The sequence below is a fragment of the Geospiza fortis genome, unplaced genomic scaffold (genome assembly GCF_000277835.1).
Source record: "Geospiza fortis unplaced genomic scaffold, GeoFor_1.0 scaffold318, whole genome shotgun sequence".
NCBI classification, from domain to species: domain Eukaryota; kingdom Metazoa; phylum Chordata; class Aves; order Passeriformes; family Thraupidae; genus Geospiza; species Geospiza fortis.
The window spans coordinates 344,667-363,135 of NW_005054371.1; the positions used below are offsets into that span (position 1 = coordinate 344,667).

General features: G+C 39.2%; 1 protein-coding gene across 1 annotated transcript in view; it reads left to right on the forward strand.

Moving 5' to 3' along the window:
- The first annotated feature begins 7,276 nt into the window (after positions 1 to 7,276).
- Positions 7,277 to 18,469, forward strand: part of ACSL3 (acyl-CoA synthetase long chain family member 3) — a 35,666-nt gene continuing 24,473 nt past the window's right edge. Inside the window, exons 1-2 of the mRNA XM_005424651.2 lie at positions 7,277 to 7,382; positions 11,855 to 12,275. Coding sequence (XP_005424708.1) covers positions 11,925 to 12,275 — 351 coding nt within the window. The 5' untranslated portion in view covers positions 7,277 to 7,382; positions 11,855 to 11,924. The remainder of the gene's footprint in view (positions 7,383 to 11,854; positions 12,276 to 18,469) is intronic.

Sequence of the window (18,469 nt, forward strand, 5' to 3'; positions counted from 1 at the left end):
GGAGGGAGGCAGTTTCTGGCCATTGCAGGACAATAGTTGGACCTATACCCCAAATCTTAAGCAAAGTATTTCTGTTAAGCCAGTTTAAGAGTCAGGCTTAATCATCTGTAAACCTGGGTGTTTAGGATGTGGGGTTTCACAGACACCACTGAAAGCAATCTAAGAAGCAGATAACTCTGGTTTTGAGAATAGGTTTATAACCTGTGGCAGAGGTAAAGTTACCAAAAGTGAAAATTACATATTCCCAGACCTTGGAGCAAATTTCATTTCTCTCTTTGTATTTGTGCTCAGGAAAAGCTCCACAGGTTATTTTTTGCATTTATATTGCTGCTGGAGTGAAACACTGCTTTTGAGATGTCTTGTTAGTCCTTATAGAGAGATTCAGTCTACAAGCTCTGAAACTCCCAATGACTCTTGTGTGAGGATTGGTTTGAGACAAGACTTGTTAGGGCTGTGATTTTTATAAATTGCATTCCTGTTGTTTTTCTGCTGTGTGGCTTGAGGGGGATCTCTTCATTGTACCAAGAGTGAGTGTTGGATAACACAATCTGAACCATGCACATGGGTTGGGAGTAGTAGTGTTTCCTTAATAAGGTGGTGAAGGACTTGTGACTTCCATTGCAGGCCAGAGGAGACGGGTTGTTCCTATTCTGAAGGTTGGGGCACTACAGTGGGAAGTGTGGGGTATGAGAAAAGTAGATATTTTTGTGGGATGTACTTAATTCCAATTATTTTGACAGTAAATCTCTCTAGATGACTGGACACAATGATGGTGTTTAAAAAAAAATAACAAACCAAATCTAGCAAAGCCCCAAATAATTGGAACCTGAGAATGTATTTATCCTTCAAAAGAGAAAGTGTATTAAAAATGTCACCAACTAATGTCATTTAGCCTTTCAAATGAAATGGTGAAACATCTCACTTTATCACTTTGATAACTTAGGCCATACTGTGGTTATCCTTCTTGCTTTGAAATGTATTGTAAAATTCTCTTATATGTATTGTTCATCTGGTGTTTTTCTTGTGAGAAATTTGTCTAAAGACTTGGAATTTTCACTTTTTCTTGTGAAATCTATATCTTCTATTTTGTTCTCTCAGATTTGTTTTGTTACCTGATATTCATCTGCTTCTTGTTTTTCAGGAGCTTCTGGTGTAAGGTTATCAAATCCCCCAAGATTTGAACTGAACTGTGCAGTTCTTTTGATGTTAATTAGTAGCTATAGGTAGGCAGTTCTGATGAAGCAATTGCATTGTGAAACCTGTAGAGACTTGTAGGCTTGGCTAATGTTCTGTTTGGAGGGAAGGGGAACACAATCCAGGATGAGAGGGCTGTCTGGACAGGAGCCACAGGAGTGAGGTCAGCAGGACTGAGCAGTAACTGGGGAAAGGGGATTCTGGCAGGGGGCTCATGGCCACCCACCCATGACCACCTACTGAAATCAGACCCTGACTCCAGTGCAGAGAAGGGCTGGGCATGTGGACTAATGAGCAAGGAGTGGTGAGAGAGGTAACTAGTGAACAGGGGTTTGAGTACTAGTTAGTGAGAAGGCTGTGTATTTGTAACACTGATGCCCTTGGTGTAACTAGTGTCAAGTTTTGCTGACTTTGTGGGGTTACACGGGGATCCCTGCTTTGTGCAAACTAGAATAAATCAAATATCTCATCTTGGTGTGTGAATTGACACTGCACACCAGGGAATGAGCCAGCGTCAGGGTCAACACTTATCCCTAACAAAATCTCATCAAATGGAGGAGATATGTTAAAGGAAGAAGGCAAAGACAACATAAATATACAGGCTTACCAGATTTTGGACCTGGCCAAAGTTCGTTGGAAAATGAATATAGGATAATGGATTATAATTTTTATTGTGACACTACATGAGCTCAAATTCATCTAAAAGTAAATAAGAACAATTTTCTGCATGTGTAGCTTCTGCTGGAGAAAAAAATACCAAAGCACCTTTACAGTTAAAAATATGTGGGATTGTTTTGTTAATTTTTTTTTGTCCTGATCTAATGAATACATGACTAGGATGCAGTGCAAACCACATTGAATGTATGGCAGTAGACCATCTATTTTTGTTCTATTTTCTAAGAAACAAACAAGCCAGAACCGTTCATGCCTTAGCGTTTCAGATTTCCCAGAAATTGGAGAGCTGATCTTAGGCTGTGTTTTGTAGTAGAAAACAGCACATGAAACCATTCTGGTGAGTCCTTTGGATTGGGATGGAGAGCAGAGTCTGCCTCCCAGTGGAAGCACTTAGGGCAATTGTCTTAAACGAGCCGGAAAATGACTGTAGGAATTTGGAGTGATAAGCTGGCAGTGATAACTCAGCTGTTACACCACTTCTTCAGTAGGCAAAGGTTACTGCTGAAGCTTCAGGCTTATTTTTATGCAGACTCTTCTCATACTGTATGTGCTGTGGTGTTGATGTTCTTGCTAATGTGCTCTTCCACGTTTAATTTGTGTCCGTGGTTTGAAAATCTAGCAGTATGCTGGGGAAATTGGTGGTTTCATCTCTCTCTTAACAGTGAATTGGCAGATGCCAAAGTTCCTCTGAGGCCTTCTCCACTAGTAAGATACTTTACCCATTAGTTTCCTTTTTTCTCTGTCACAAATATGAAAACATTTAATTTAGTTTGGCATTAAATGCATTTCTTAAATGCTCTAATAATTGCTTGTGAAAAGGAATGGAAGCAGTGTATTGACAATGTCTGGTAAAGTGCCTGAAATGAGTTAAGACACTTGTTTGCCATGAAGTGTCACGTATGTAGTGGGAGGGGAAGAATATGAAAAATGGAGCAGCACTGGATTATGTTCTGGCATAGCTGTTACTTTGTTACATGATTTTAAGGATGTGTTTTTAGCACAGTTCTTTTTGGAAGTGCTTTCAGGTTTGCTGACAAAGTTGTCACATTAGAGCTGTGTTTTATTGTTCTTATTAGTAAAGATGTATTTGTCAATACACTAGATATCCATACTGTCTTGGATAAGTAAAAAAAAAACCCTTATTTAAGGAAAAGAAGTTTTAAAATGTTTTAAATAGAAAAAAATCTATGATGCAGTGTTACAATGAGGCTTGCATTTTTAGTTTATTTTATTGGAAGGGTGTTCATGTTGTGGGTCAGGGTAGCTTTAGGAGTGTTTAATTATTGTTCCTGGAGCTTGTTAGTGTTGAACTCACTTTGATTTAGTTTTATTTTTCACCTGGAACAAAGGTTTGAACTTAAGTTTGTAGCCTGTGCAGTCAGACTGTGCGTTGGAGACCTGTAGCTTTTTTGTGGGGGAAATAAATCTGTTTGTCTGTTTTGTTTGTCTGCTTTGTGGTGTCACTTTAGCTTTCAGTTTCTTATAAATGTCACTTTGTTTCGTTAGGAAGCAGAGGAGAAATGTACAAACCTTGCTGTCCTGCAGTGTGCAGTGATATTTCAAACAGTGGGGCTTGGGTGTACCTAAAGAGGTTGATGTCAAATAGAAGTTTTTAATACCCACTTACCATTACCTTTTTAGAACAGCTGGATATACTAAGGTTGTATTTTAGAGAAAGCACAGTTCTGTGCCCTCAAGATGTGTCAGTTCCGTCTGTCTAGTTTAGTTCTGTGTTTCTGCATTTGTTTGCCTGTTGTCTGCCAACACTAGGTGTGATTTTTTTTGCCCCACTTGATGTAAATTAATCTACTAAGAGGAAAATGAATCTTTTCTAGATAATAAAACTTCTTCCTTTGTATCAAAATTTAGTTAATACCATAGAGACTGTCTCTCTGGGGTAGAAGGACTTCTTTGGTTCTTGTAATTCCTACCTTTGTAGTATCTTGGTGTTTATCAAGGACATAATAATTTATTAATCTTAATAACATGCCTTCTGGCTGCTTCCTAAGGAAATAGGAGTATAATTTTACAAACGTAGCATTGACATGTGAAGGACATAAATTAAACCCCTTTGTATTTACAGGATGTGTATTAGCCCATACCCAAAGTTTAAAGGTATTTAAGCTTGTAGCACTTGAAACCCCCAAGGCTGAGCTCCTATAAAAGTAAGCAGTGAGATCATGAGTAGGAGAGCAGCAGGTTAATCCCCAGCCTGCAGCTCTGCCGTGATCCCGGAGCAGCGTGCTGTGACACCCGTGTCACAGGGTGTCCTTCCTGCTGTCCCTGTGCTGAGCCTGCTTCATCCACAGCCCAGTGGGATTTCCTGTGCGGCTCCCCGGCCAGGCTCCTTCCCTCTGCTCCCCGGGTTTTGCCTTGTCAGTAACTCCTGTCAGTTCATGGTTACTCGGTTTGCCATAGCAGAAGAATAACATCTTTTGTAGTGCTAATTTTCTGTTGATTTAGGTGATTGCAGTGACTCATGGTAGGTTCAAACTGAAGTTGATACAAAGGAAAATCCACCATTCCACCCTGAGAAGGAGAGGGTTTAAACTGGATCAACAAGCTAACTGACTCACTCCAACCACACAGGCACTTGTGTGTTGGTACAATGGAGGGCAAGAGTGGAATTACCTTTTGGAGATGAACAGTCTGTTTTTATTAGCAGCCCAGCATTAAATCTGCCTGAGCCACACTGAAATCACAGCCTCGGGCTGTGCAGTTCATGCTGCCCCATTCCTTTGCTGCCCCAGCAGTGTGTTAAACTCCTACCTGGGAGCTGGTTTGTTCCAGGTCATGGTGCCTGTTCCCTGCTGCTCTGTGTGCCCCCTGTGCTGTTCAGAGCCACGCTCCTGCAGAGCAGTGCCCGAGGCTCCCTCAGGACTGGAGCCGAGTTGTAGACGTGCTTGTGCTGAAGCCTTGAGTGGGTTGAGTTGTGGAAGCAGGAGTGGGAGTGCTGTGCTGGCTCTGGCCATCTGCCAGCCTTGTGCTCCCTGGCAGAGTGAGGGGAAACGTTTAAAGAGCCTTAGGGTTCACCCAGGCTTGTGCTAGAGGTGGGTTACAGCTGGAGGCTGCAGATGATCTGAATAAGGTAGCTCAGAATTACCCTATGTGTCCTTATTCTCTCAATGTCCTGAAGATCTGCTTCCTTTTGAGAGCAGAGACATAATCAATAGCAATGTTGGTGTCCCACCATCCCTCTTTCTGTGTGAGACCACAGCAGTTCACAGAATGTGGAGCAGCAGGGAGGCCAAAGTCCATGAGAGACAGGCTGTCTCCTGTCCAGGCCTGGGAGTGAGACATCAGGGGCTGCAGTTGATGTGGGAATTAGTTTCATTCTTGTGTGCTTGAAAGAGTTTCAGGAGAACCTCTGGCTTAGTGCACACCTGTGTTACAGCCCTGCAGTCCTCTTGTAGATCTCTCTGTAGCAGAGGCTGTGGCAAGCCCTGTGTGGTCATGTGGAGCTGTTGAGGAAGGTCCTGCTGGGCTGGTTCCCAGTGGATGGGGGCTCCTGGGGGTCAGAGTGCTGAGCAGAGCTTTTCCTCATTGTTGAAAGCAGATGTCCTTTGGGACAGAGCCATGGACCTGTTCCCAGCCTGACTGCAGAGAGGCACTCCTGTTCATAACAGGGTCCAGGTCTGCCTGGAGAAAGGGTCTGGGGATGTTTGGGAGGCTCATCGAAGGTCTCCCTTGGGCTAGAAGTGATGCTGAGACCCAGCAGCAGCCTGGAAAAGGGTGACTGGGAGGGGTCAGAGGCTGGAAAATCAGCAAGCAGGGGACAAGGACAGCGTGTGCACTTGTGTGGAAACCACAGGGCCTGGGAGAAAGGGGTCTGCCAGGATGGCCTGGAGGGTGCTGGGCCCTGGAGAGCAGTGAAGGGTGGGCTGGGGAGGTGAGGTGTGTCCTTGTGCCCACGATGCTGTTGGTTCCAATTTGGGAGGATGTGCTGAGGACCAACTCCTCTCCAGGAACCCAAAGCATCGATTTCCAGCATTCCATAGGGCTTGCTGGGATTTCTATCCTCTCTGTTTCAAGAAAAATGTGAAAACACCTGTGCTGTACCTGTGAAGAGCATCTGTTTTCAAATAGAACTGTCCCTTAAACCCATATTGCAAAGGAGACCTTCCCCTTAGATAGGTGCATGTTTGGGATTCTCCTCTGCCCTGTTCATTGCCTCAGGCCCTCCTTGCTTCACAGTCCAGGGAGTTGGCTTGTGAAGCATTGGCTGTTGTGTCTGTGCACATTTAGTATTTTTAAATCAGTGATTGGGATTTCTTTCTTATTGGTCTTTTTTTTTTTTGTAAAATAAAGGCTTACTTGCTGAGTGTTAGTAAATATGACAGCTCTTGAGTGCATTCCAGATGTAGTAAAAGCCTGCCTCTTCAGGGTTGTTAATGTTACTTTTTAAGTCCAGATATAAACTAATATAGGCTATTTTTTGGTACAGTTTAAAGTATTAAGGGCTTTGTTACATTGTCTTGAGAAGTCCTATTGTTATATTCTGTAGTCAAGAGATTGGGCAGTACATGAAGATACTCTGTTATTTTGTCTGTTAAAGCCTAACCCAGTGAATAACATTTTTATCCTTTCAGTGAATGTTAATAAAGGGGGGGGGGGGGTTCGCAAGATTCACTGATAAAAGAAATTTAATATGTATTTATACAACTATAAATTGTTGACCAAAATGGTTTTTTTTTTGCAAGAGTATCTTGGAGTCTCTGGGTTGGAATGTGTGAACCCATGGAGGTCAAAAACCAGGGCAGTGAGCACCCTGGGTGCTCACCTCAAGCAGCAAATAGTTAATCCACTGAAACTGGAAAAGATTATCTTTAAGAACTGTGTAAATAGTAATTTTTGCAGAAAGGTAATAGGTACAAAATGTTTACATTTGCCTATTTTATATGTGATTTGCTGGCAGAGGTTTTCAAGACTTCTTTCTGCAAAGGACAATAAATAAAACTTAGATGTATAGTAGAGCAAAGTTAGTAAATACAATTATTACTGTTTTATTAAGTCTTTTTGTAAAGTGTTCAAGAATATTTTATTACTCAGGCTGAAGTGCATTCTCTGTGTGGGTGGATACACAAAGACAGGTCTGTTTTTTTCCTGCCCCAAATGGTAGAAGCAGTGTACACTGAAAGGCACTGGGGAGTTAGAATTTCTCAGGGAGACAAGCGCCATGAGCTCCTGAGTGCAGCCACCTTGATTGTACAGGACTCGAGTCTGAGCAGTGGCTGTGCTGTGTGTCACATCTGGCTTTGTGATAACTTGTGTGCAGTGGGCATGGACTCTGAGGTGATACAGTGCAGTATCAGATGAGAAAAAGGTTTTATTTATTACAAAATACAAGTGAAAAGAAATGGAGGATGTGTTTTATAATTGCCATATTTAATGGGAATTTTCCATTTTTAGATTTCATGCAGTTGCCTGTGACAGCTCCTGTTGAGTAAACTGAGACTGGAACATCTTGTATCTGCTCTTGTACCTGTACCTGCCACGATGAGAAGTTGCATAAGGTTCCTTTTTTTCTTGTTAATTCATGCTTTTATTGTCGTGTAATTGTTATAAGCAGGTCAATTAGTAAACACATTCCTTGAAGGATTTTTTTCTTTGTCATCGAACAAAAGTTCTCTTCTGAAACTAAAGGGTATAACAGTATTAGTATAAGTAGTATGTCAGGCCAAATCACTGATTATGTATTAAGAAGGATCAGTCCTGAAAAGTCCTGGTTTATTTCTCCAGACTCATGAATGGGTGTGCTGGTTGCTGCTTCTTTTTGTTATTGAAAAAGTGTGTCAAACTTAATTTATGGTCTTGCTCTTTCCCATTTGGTGACTACCAGACTAAACATGAATTACATGTAACTGAACAGCTCTCATGCATGTCCAGAACCCTTTGCTTGAGCAGATTTTGTCTAAGTTATATTCTTGTTTAAATTGCTGGCCCTTTCATCCAGGATTTCACTTCCCAACCTTTCCTGCATCACTAGTCAGGGTCTGAGCGCTGAATCCTCAAAAACCCCAGCAGGATTATGTGAAACCAGGATGGACTCATGTTCTGTAAGAACCTGAGTGTTTACAGCTGATCTGCAGGCCAAACCACTGAGTTAGAATATTACCACATGTCATGTGTTTTTGTCAGTGATTAAGCAGGAGCTACCTAAGAACAAAATTCCAGTGCTGAAAATGCAGTGAACTTTCCCACTGTGCCATAGTCTCATACTTGCAAAAACTGCTTAGGATCATGTCCTCTGCTTTCTGTTCCCTGCCCCAGAATGCTGGGTTACACTCTTTTTATAGTCAGAAGCAGTCATCTACTTCCAAAATTGAAAACTACAACATATTGTACTTCAATTACATGTTGAAACCATGTATAGTATTTCACTAAACTTTTCAAAGTTTTGTTTTTGTTGGGTACTACTTTTTTCTTTTTAAGGCAGAATATTAAGCAACAAACATTGCTTCCCTTTTAGGCCTTTCAGATTTGATATAACCTTGAAAATTTCACTAAAACTTCTAATTTTTAGATTAGTTCTGCAGGTTGATTTTTAATACTGCATTTTCATTTCGAGTTTTTAAAATAGCATACATTAAAGGTTTGAAATAATAATTGTTACAGAGAAGAATGCATGAGCAAGCATTGTATCTTAATGTAAACAGTGTTGTTCTTTTGCATTGACATTAGAAATGGTTTTCTTAATGGAGGTTAAATGACCTTTTGTAAAAGGAAAATAAAAACCAACAGAAAATGTACTGTCATGTTCAGCTGCGTTGGTTTTGCTTGCTGTAAGTCATAATTGCCTTACATCTAGCACTCCAGCCTCAAGTCAGGGTAGAGTTTTGCTTCTATACTCTCATCAAAATGATTTTTAATTGAATGTTTAGTGATCCACTTAACTGACTTTGATGTTCTCTTGGGAATGGCAGTTATAAATCTGTTGGGCACAAAGGCAGTTTAAACTGCATCTCCTTTGCTTACCTGGTATTTTCCTCTTCAACAACATAGCAAACAAATCAACAAAATGATGAGTAAAAATGCAGCTTCTGTTCTTCAGTTACACAAGGAAAGAGGGGGAGTGTTTCTACTGCCACCAAAGAACTTGGTGTCATGGCTCAGCTCTCCTTAGAACCATCACCCTGCAAAGATCCTGGAGCTTATTCTGCTAATGAAACTACTGGAATATATTTTTCTTTCTTGTTCCAAAAGGCATTGCACTTTTCCAGTGTCCAATTGCAATGGTAATTACAATTAGTTACAAGCATAGATGCTCTGTAAATACCACAGTCTTCAATCCATTGCCAAATTCTTAAGACATTGGCACTTGAGTTCTCTCTCTTGCTAAAGTTTGCTATCTTGTAATGATAAGATTTTTGAAGGTAAAAAATGGACTCTTACTCTGCCTGTAAGACAAGAAAGTTCATTTGCAAAAGATAATTTTGAATCTTAAAAACATTATATTTTGAGTGAAAGAAATTGTCTTAATTTTTAAAATAAACTGTTTTCAATAGATGACTTGACTTTTGTGAAGGAATAACTGAAATAATTAGCAATTTAAGAGATGTACATCAGAGCAGAGTTCTAGAGCAGGATGCTTGCTTTTCTGAGCCAGGGGACAGTCCAAGACATTTCCCTTTAGTCTGTGTTGTTGGAGTGTTCCTTAGACCCTTACTTGCAGTGCAGCCTTTTATGAAATGGTGAGCAAAGCACAATTTGTTTGCAATTCAAAGCAAGATTTCCACGTTTGGGGGGTGTTATGCAAGGGTGAGTCAGAAGAGGAACTTGACATGGCACCTTGGCATGGTTATCATGGAAATAGTGGAAAAGGTTCATCTCTCCTTCTGAGGAAAAAATAAAGCTGTTGGGATAACTAACTGCAAAATGAAATGGGAGGCTGCTGTTCTGGAAGGGTTCAGTGCCTCTCTAACCAAGGAAAGTTATGAAACCTAGAGAGAATATTATTTGAACAGCTTTGACTGTGTGTTGGATAGGGAATTTCTTTGAAGAACAGTTTGCCTAAAGGTATTAAATGAGTTGCTTTAATTTTCACGTGTAGCAGTGTTTGGTTAAATTCTGTTTCTACTTTTTAGGCAGCGAGAAGTTCTCCAGCTTTATAAGGAGAAAAAAGATGTTCATCTCCTGAGCTGTGCCAGGCAAAATAATAGTACAACATAAATTTTTTTTTAAATGGGCAAACTCTTGCTGTGTGTACTCTGGATTCAGCTTTTAAACATCTTGTTCTGTGCTGCTATCAACAAGAGTATAATTTTTCTGGCCCACAGTAGCTGATTGGCTGGCTCATGATTATTTTCATTAAGCATCCTTCAGTGGCACCCTAAGAACATAAGTCTCTTCAAGCGATTACTGAATTTGCCCTTTTGCCTATTTGAGTTTGTTTTCTGTTTGTCATTGCTTTTTGCCTTTGATCTGAAAATTAAAATATATGCACTTCCATTTAATTTTTTTAATATTTTAAATCTTTCCTTCACTGCTGCTTGTTGCAGTAAGTTCCTACTGTGAAGAGCTCCTGTGGTTTATTTGAGTATGTGTCTCAGGGTGCTCTGCAGAACAAACTTTGATGTTGTTTGGTTCCTTCACTGCATCATTACAGGCAGTTTGTTAACAGTGAGATTACAGCAGCTTGTTAGGGGAAAAGTTGATAATGAAATATTTTTGCTTGGAGTTTTAGGAAGTTTTGTGTTTCAGGGAAAGATGAAATGAATCTCATCCTAGAAGTGAAGGATGCTGGATTGATCCATTCCCAAAAGGAATGCAGATCTAGGATTAATGAAGCAAGGTTTCTTTCCATTGCTACTGAAAGATCTTTTATGATTTAAACATTACTTTTTTCAACTCAAATTTCTGTTCATTAGGGTTTTCAGAGAGTTAATGGAGGAGAAGTCAAAGAGTGTAAGACATCAGCACAGAATAATACATCTCGTGAATAAAAATTAATTTAGAATTGTCAAAAGCTGTGCAGCTTATGTATACATCATTATTAGTTGCTTGATTTATGATACTGCTTTGAATAAGTTGTATCAATAAGTTTGAAAGGTTAATTGGGTGCAGTGCATTTGTAGTTTATTGTGTACAAAACACTGTTTTTTAGCTAGTGGCTTGTGGACTGTTGCAGAAATTCATCTTTAGCCATTATGGCAACCATCCCTGATTTCCATAAGGATTTCAGTTATTTTGTTGATTTAACTTTTTAATCTTTTAGACAGATCGCATAATTTCATGACTCAACAGTAGAATACATTAGAAAGTTGCATCATCATTGTAGTCATTAGATATAGTAAATTATGCTTTTAAAAAAGACAAAGTGAATATCCTGGCATCATTAAGGACTCTGGAAAAAGTTACACATCTCTTCATTGTGCTGCTGCTAGGAATTTGGGGATATTTATAAGCTCTTTTTTGGTATTTACCCAATATTACTTAGCTCATGTTTATTGGTACAAGTGGGCTCGTTGGATACTGGTTCTGAGACTGAGATCAGGACTGATGGGAAGTCCCTGGGAATAAAGCAGCAAAGTTCTGTCACATACACAACTTCCCTTCTCTCAGGTGGCTGTCCCAGTGTGTCCAACACTTGGGAAACATTCCAGCATCCTTAATGGTTGGGGTTCTCATGTGCAGAGTGGTGACAGTGCCTGTGCTCTTAGGGCTTGTTTGGAGGCTGATGGTTCACAGTCAGAGGTCATAGGGATTCCTAGTAAGGTGCACATGGAGGTGCTCTGATGTTGAAGAGGATCTTTTAAGTTGTATAATCACAAAACACTTTCAGATAAATACCTGAGATGCGTATGTCATTGTACTGCAGTCAGCTCTACCTCATGTGTCTGCTTTCATTTTTGTGTGGGGTTTAGACTTCTAACTCCTGCATAAAGACACCTGCTGGGATATGGATTGCAATATCATGTGTAAAAATACCTTCTGCCAACAGTGATAGTTTACTACTAACCTTTTCTTTTTTCTTTTCTCTTTTCAGATCTTTTTGGGCCCCTGTCTAGCTGATCCATGTTTCCAACTGTCTCTTGTAACATTCTCAAGCGGCCAAAATGAAGTTGAAGCATAACATCAACCCTGTTCTTTTACAGCTTATAAACTTCATAGTCCTCGTGTACTCCCTTGTAACATACATTCCATGGTACATCCTTTCAGGATCAAAGCAGGCTATAGCAAAAGCCAAGCAGGTTAAAGCCAGACCTGTGAATAACAAGCCTGGAGGTGCATACAGATCTGTGAACAGTCTGCATTGCTTAGCTTCAGTTTTATATCCTGGGTGTGATACACTCGACAAAGTTTTTAAATATGCTAAAACGAAATATAAGGACAAAAAACTCTTGGGAACACGTGAAATTCTGAAAGAGGAAGATGAAATCCAGCCATCAGGAAAAGTTTTTAAAAAGGTAAGTCTTTTTGCAGTCTGCCTTCAAGAGTTTTTTTCTAAAGTATGTTTACTTTTTTATGCAGCACTTCTAGTCCAGTAAAGCAAAGCTGGGGAAAAAATAAATTTCTCTGCTTAGATTCAGTACCTGTGAAAAGAAATTATCTCATTCCCAATCTTTCAATACTTGGCATTTAAGCCAAATCTAAACCTTTTTGCACTCTTGAATAGATATCCTATTTGTGGTTTCAAAGAAAAAACACAAGTATGTTTTGGGTATTTGTTTTTAATATTCATCTGGTGATGTAAGTGGTTTTAAAGGTTTCTTTTTGAAGTGATTTTTAGAAAGTCTCCCTTTGTGTTATTCTGAACTGTCATCAGATAAATATGCAAAAGTACTAGATGCCAGTACTCATATGTACCTTTTCAGCAGCCTTAGTTGTGATTTAAGGATTTGCTGTTCTGTCCAGGGAATTCAGGACTTAAATGAATTTTTTGTTTGGAAAAGAATTGCTCAGATTTGATTGAAGAGTCTGTTTTTCTTTGAGTCTCCTTTAAGGTGAACCACTCTGGTAATCTGTAATCCTGATGTGTGTGGGAGATGTGATTTCAGTGTTTGACAGCTGCTCTGTTGTTTCAAGGGACTGACTTTTTATAGTTTATTATGTTCAACACCATTGTCATTTGCTGCTTTGTATTTGTTCAGACACATTGAAAAATGCACTTCTGCCTGAAGAAGGGCAGAATACTGCAACAGAATGTTCATATTTGTGCATCTCTGTGTGTTAAAGTTCTGCATTTCTGTATTAGAAGTTATTAAATCCACAATAGGTAATTTCTAGTTAAGATTAGTTTCTGTGCAGATGGAGAAAATTTCTCTTCATGCTGCTAGTTTTAATTCTGATAGAGGAGTATGTTTAAAATCAAATTTGGTTAATAACACAATATATGGAAAGTGGTGGAAAATTCAGTTCTGTTAAAATCTTTATACCAACTTTATTGTTAGTGAAACTTGCCCTTAGCTGTGGAGTAGTTTTGCAGTATGAAGGAAATGTGCTTGATGCACATTTTGCTGCCTCATTACTCTATAAAGAAACTAAAAATTCATGTTGTACAAAGAATGGCTTCTGAGCACAAATCAGAATTTTGGCTGCCCTGTTTTTTTTACACAAAAAAACATGTGCCCTGTTTTTTAATAACAATTTTGAAGGTAAGACTTAAGGTCTTAGGAGTTTTAGCCTTTTCCGTTATGCAAGCAAAGGGTTGTGAATATTGGAAATCCAAAGGATGTTTGTGTTGATCCACTTAAATTACTTGTTTGTGAGTATTTAGGCTTAGAAATTACCCAAGTTAGGTAATTTTGTCTAAGCTTGACACAAGGGTTCATTGTGGTCAATTCCCATACTTACTCTCCTGTTACTTTGTTCCAAGTTGTGGCTTTATCACAGAAGACCATTTAGTTTTCTTTTTCTTCTTTTTTTATCCTGTTAGGGAATACATTGTTTCTTAAGGTCTCATGGCCTGTGTTAGCAAGTGAGGAAAATCAGAACATTTCACAAGATACCTTGTTGATTCCAAATGTCAGGGTTCTCTTCTTTTGATTTCTTTCATTCCAGGCATCTTTTATTGCCTGGTTCCCTCTAGCACAAAGCCAACTTGCTGAGGTTTGGTGCAGTCCTTCAAAAAGGTGCACAACAAGTTTAATTCTTAGGTATAATGCGTGTTATTTCTGTACTTTACAGTATTGCAGTATATTTTTATATTATATATATGTATATCTCAATAAAAAGGTAAAGTATTCAGCTTTTGATTATTGGGAAAACTAAGTGTCCTTGCATTTGCAGCTAAAATTATTTAGAGCTTCTTAACATCTTTAAGATCAGATACTCTATTAATTTCTTGCAAAACAATGATATCTCAGATAATCTGTAATTTTAAAAATTTTTATGGTAGTGTATTGTTGCAAAAATATTTGTTTCTGTGCAGATTCCAAAGTAGCAGAAATTCATGGATGTGAATAAAATACAAATAGTTGCTTATACACTTGTTGCATTTCATAGTAATTCATAAATGGTTAGTTATTCTATTTCCTTCTATATTGTACTCTGCAATTTCCTTCTCCAATATCATGCATACCTAATATTAATTTCATAAACCATGCATTTAAGTCAGGATAAAATAATGTTGAAAATACCTCTGAGATTAAGATGTAATTAATTGGAAGAAGGACTTAATTTAACCACAGCTGAAATTTTATAATGCCCAAAAGATGAGCTTCGTTATTTGGTGTCATCTTAGTTGTAGGTTATATCATCAGGTGCTTGTTTTGATCTATGTTGGTATATGGATTTGGCTTAGTGTGTGTGTGTTTTTTCATTGGTTTATTTTATGAGGGAAATGTCTGTTTTGGGGGTTGTTTGTTTGTTTGTCTTGCTTGGCTTTAAAAAGGGTCAGTAACCAAGAACAGAATTACTGGGAATATAATAAATAAGACATAGTGGGGAGAAGAAAACGCAGCTTTGTTGGGGAAGGTGATGCATCTAAAGCCTGAGAGACTTGGGTGCAACAGCAAGCACATGGGCTGCTCTGGCAATTCAGAACTTTACTCATTATTGCTGATACTGAAGCTTAAATTGAAGGTTCAGGAAGGTTCTTGCCACACCAAGAACCTTATGATGTTGAAAACCATAGATTGCTATGTGAGGGTTAGGGTGGGGGTTTTCAGATGTATTCAGCTGCAATCCATGTGTTCATGTGAGAAGGGCCAAAAGTGGGCATTTCAAATCACCTCCTTTGTATTGTTTTCAATATACTTTTACAGGAAGATGTGTTTAATTCATGATCATAGTCAATGTTCTTTAAACCTTATAAGGTACTGTTAGGAAGACCTTCAAAGGTAACTGAGATCAGGTAGTTTAATGACTCTGCATGAGCCTGCAGCTTTATCGAGAACATTTTATTACACCTTTGCACAAAAATTTTTCATATGTTTATAAAATCCAGGTAAAAGAAATGCTAGCCGTGTGTTTAGTCTCTGCTTCTCTGGATTTCCAAATACCGATAGAGTCTGGATAGTTCGCAGTGTTTTGTGTGCCAGTGTGACTCAGGCTGCAGTGGAAGGCTGGAGCACGAGAGGGCAGCGTTCTCCCATGGAATGCCGTGGTTCCAGGGAAAACCCAGAGCTGCAGTTCCTGCTGCCTGCCCTCTGTGGGGCTCTTCCATCTCTGCTCAAACTCACTTCTTGGGCCCTTCTGCCAGCTCTTGGCTAGTTTCTTTCCGTTATTCACCAAGCAGAAGTAAGCTCTGAAAGTTGTTAAGTTAAATGTGTGAATGTTTAAAGGAGGATTGTTTAAAGGGTTATGCTGCCTAATGCCAGTCTTACCACCTGTTGGCAGCAGAAGCAGAATCACAGATTTGTTAGGGTTGGAAGGGACCTCTGGAGATCCATCCAGTCCTACTCCTACCCAGGCAGGGTCACCCAGAGCAGGTGGCACAGGAATTTGTCTGGGTGGGTTTGGGATGTCTCCAGAGGGAGACTCCACACCTTCCCTGGGCAGCTTCCAGGGTTCTCCACCCTCAGTGTCAAGAAGTTCTTGCTCATGTTGAAGTGGAATTTCTTATGTTTTAGTTCATGGCCATTGCTCCTTGTCCCATCACTAGAAACCCTTGAAAAGAGCCTGGCACCTTGCTCTTGGCACCCCTTTGAGATATTTGTATGCATTGGTGAGATCTCCTCAGTCTTCTCTTCTCCAGACTACCCAGGCCCAGCTCCTGCAGTCTCTCCTAGCAAGGGAGATGCTCTAGACCCCTCCCCATCTTTGTGGACTCTCTCCAGTCACCCCTTGTCTTTCTTGCCTGTGCTTTGGAAAATGTCAGCAAAAGCTGCTGAGGGCAAGGCCAAGAAGGAATATGGGTTTGGAGACACAATCCAACATGAGGAGTATGAGATAAACTGTAACCTGCTGTGTTCTGCAGAGGAAGCTGGTAGAGAAATGCCGGAGAAAGGGACTTATATCCGTATTACTAAGCTGGCTCTATGAACAGCTGTTATTCACTAATGTGTGTATAATGTAAATGTCATAGGGATGGAATAGAGAAGAACCACTGGGTGTGGGGAAGGAGCGCTGGAATTTGAATAGATGGATGGCAGTAGGAAAGTAAAACTCAAAATTGCTGCATTGAAAAAGGTCTTACTTGTTCTCATGTCAGTGTTCTTCAGAAATGTATTTTTATATAAATACTACCGCCAATGGTGCTACACATCCTTAAAAAAAATTTTTCCTTTTTGAGAAAAGAAAGCACCAATGAGTGATCTTTCACTACATATCAACAAGCTTAAGATTAATTATTTAAGAGAATAAAAAAAGGGGAAAAAAGCAGAATCACAAGTATTACTTGGAGAGATTAATTTTTGGCCAATTACTAATTTATGTTCCCCAGTTCAGTGAGAGTGGTGGAAATTACTAAAACCTCTTATGGATTGGCAAGCTTACCAAAAACAGTAACAAGAATCTGCTTGTATTTCTTGGCCTAATTATTTGTGAGCAGTTTTCCTGAGGCTGCACTGTAGGCAGAGTATAATGAGGGAAAGGGTATTGCCCAAGTCACTGCTATAAATTGTTTTCAGCTGATGAGCTTGTCAAGAACTTCCCCGTCTGCCAAAATACTGCCTTTGGGGAAAAAAAATCCCAGATTGGAATTTAAATTCCAAATTACCAAAATTTGGATGGACAGGAAGAGGTGCAGTATTTTTTTTGGAAGCAGTGAGAGTTTTCCACACCAGAAATATCCTGGTGTGTTGAAACAAAAAGGGACTCCCAGGTTTTGGTTTTGAAACAGCGTGTTTGCCACTGAAACAGAGCTTCTGGAAATAAACCAGGAAAAACTGAGCAGATATTTGTGTGAGAAATCTGTATTTTCTGGTGGAATTGCTATATATTGCTGTTGTTGACAAATGTTGTTTGTTGGACTTGTTAAATGATATTTTCCCATACAGACATTTGTGAAATTCCAAGCAGCTGCACATGTACCTGTTTGTCCTACTAAATAAGTAGGTTAATGAGCAGTATGCAGTGAGCTGTAGTAGGTACAATGCATTGTTACAACTAGTTTTAACTATGAAACAGTTTGGAAAAGGGTCTTGACAAAGGAAATCTACTAAATTTTATTCTTCTCTTAAGAATTTGAGGGAGATTTTTAAATATGTTTTGTTAAAGAAGCAGATGTGGAAATACAGACTCATTAGAAATGTAGTTACATGTCAAAAATTGTTAGATTTGACAGCCCAAAGTTTGAAATTTAGTTCCCATTGATGAATGAAATATGGAAAAAAGAATGAAGGAGCTATTCTAGTTCTAGCTTTTCTATTTTTTGTACTGTTTGCTTGCATTTATTACTAATGCTTTGTAAAAAACATGTCTAAAATACTTGATTAATAAATTATTTTTCAGAATTGTCAATGTGCTTATATAAATAGATGGGTAGGATATAATCATTTGAAGTATAGATTTTCAGTATAAAACTTCTTCACACTATATCTATATATGAAAATTTCTAGGTTGGTCTCAAAGAAATGTCCTATCAGTCAGTAAGGAAATAGTACTGCAAGGTGCAAGTGCACACAGAAACCTGTAAATTCAAATCCAGTTTTACTGTGCACCAGCTTTCCCGTATGGAAAAGTGAGATTGCATATTATATTCTACATGACTTCTCAGAACTGAGGTTTGCCAGTCATTTCCTATCCTGTCTTCTGTCCCACTTTTGTTTAACTGTAAAAAAAAAAGGCAAAAATATTGCTGCTCATCCCCTTGACATTTGTTTCAGAACAAAGGGAAAGGGATTTCACAGTTTCTGACTGAGGGCCCATGGATATACTGCTTTCTGGAGTCCAGTTTCCAGTTTTAAAATATTTTTTAAATGAACATCTGAGTGTCATATTTGTGTAGAATTGTAGCCCAAATATCCAAGAAAGCAAATATAGAGAATGTGCTGTGCTAACTCGTGCTTCCCATCCTTTACATAAACCAAACCTTTTTAAGAAGTAGAGGTATGTGGGCCAGATAACCAAACAGTCTTTCAGAGGGCTCCTGAAGCTACACAAAATGGTGGGAATCGTGTGCTTTCCCTTCTGTGAAAATAGAAACTGAGGTGGTAACATGCATGGAGATATTGCATTATGATATGGTATTTATGTTGGAACTTCCACAGGCCTTGTA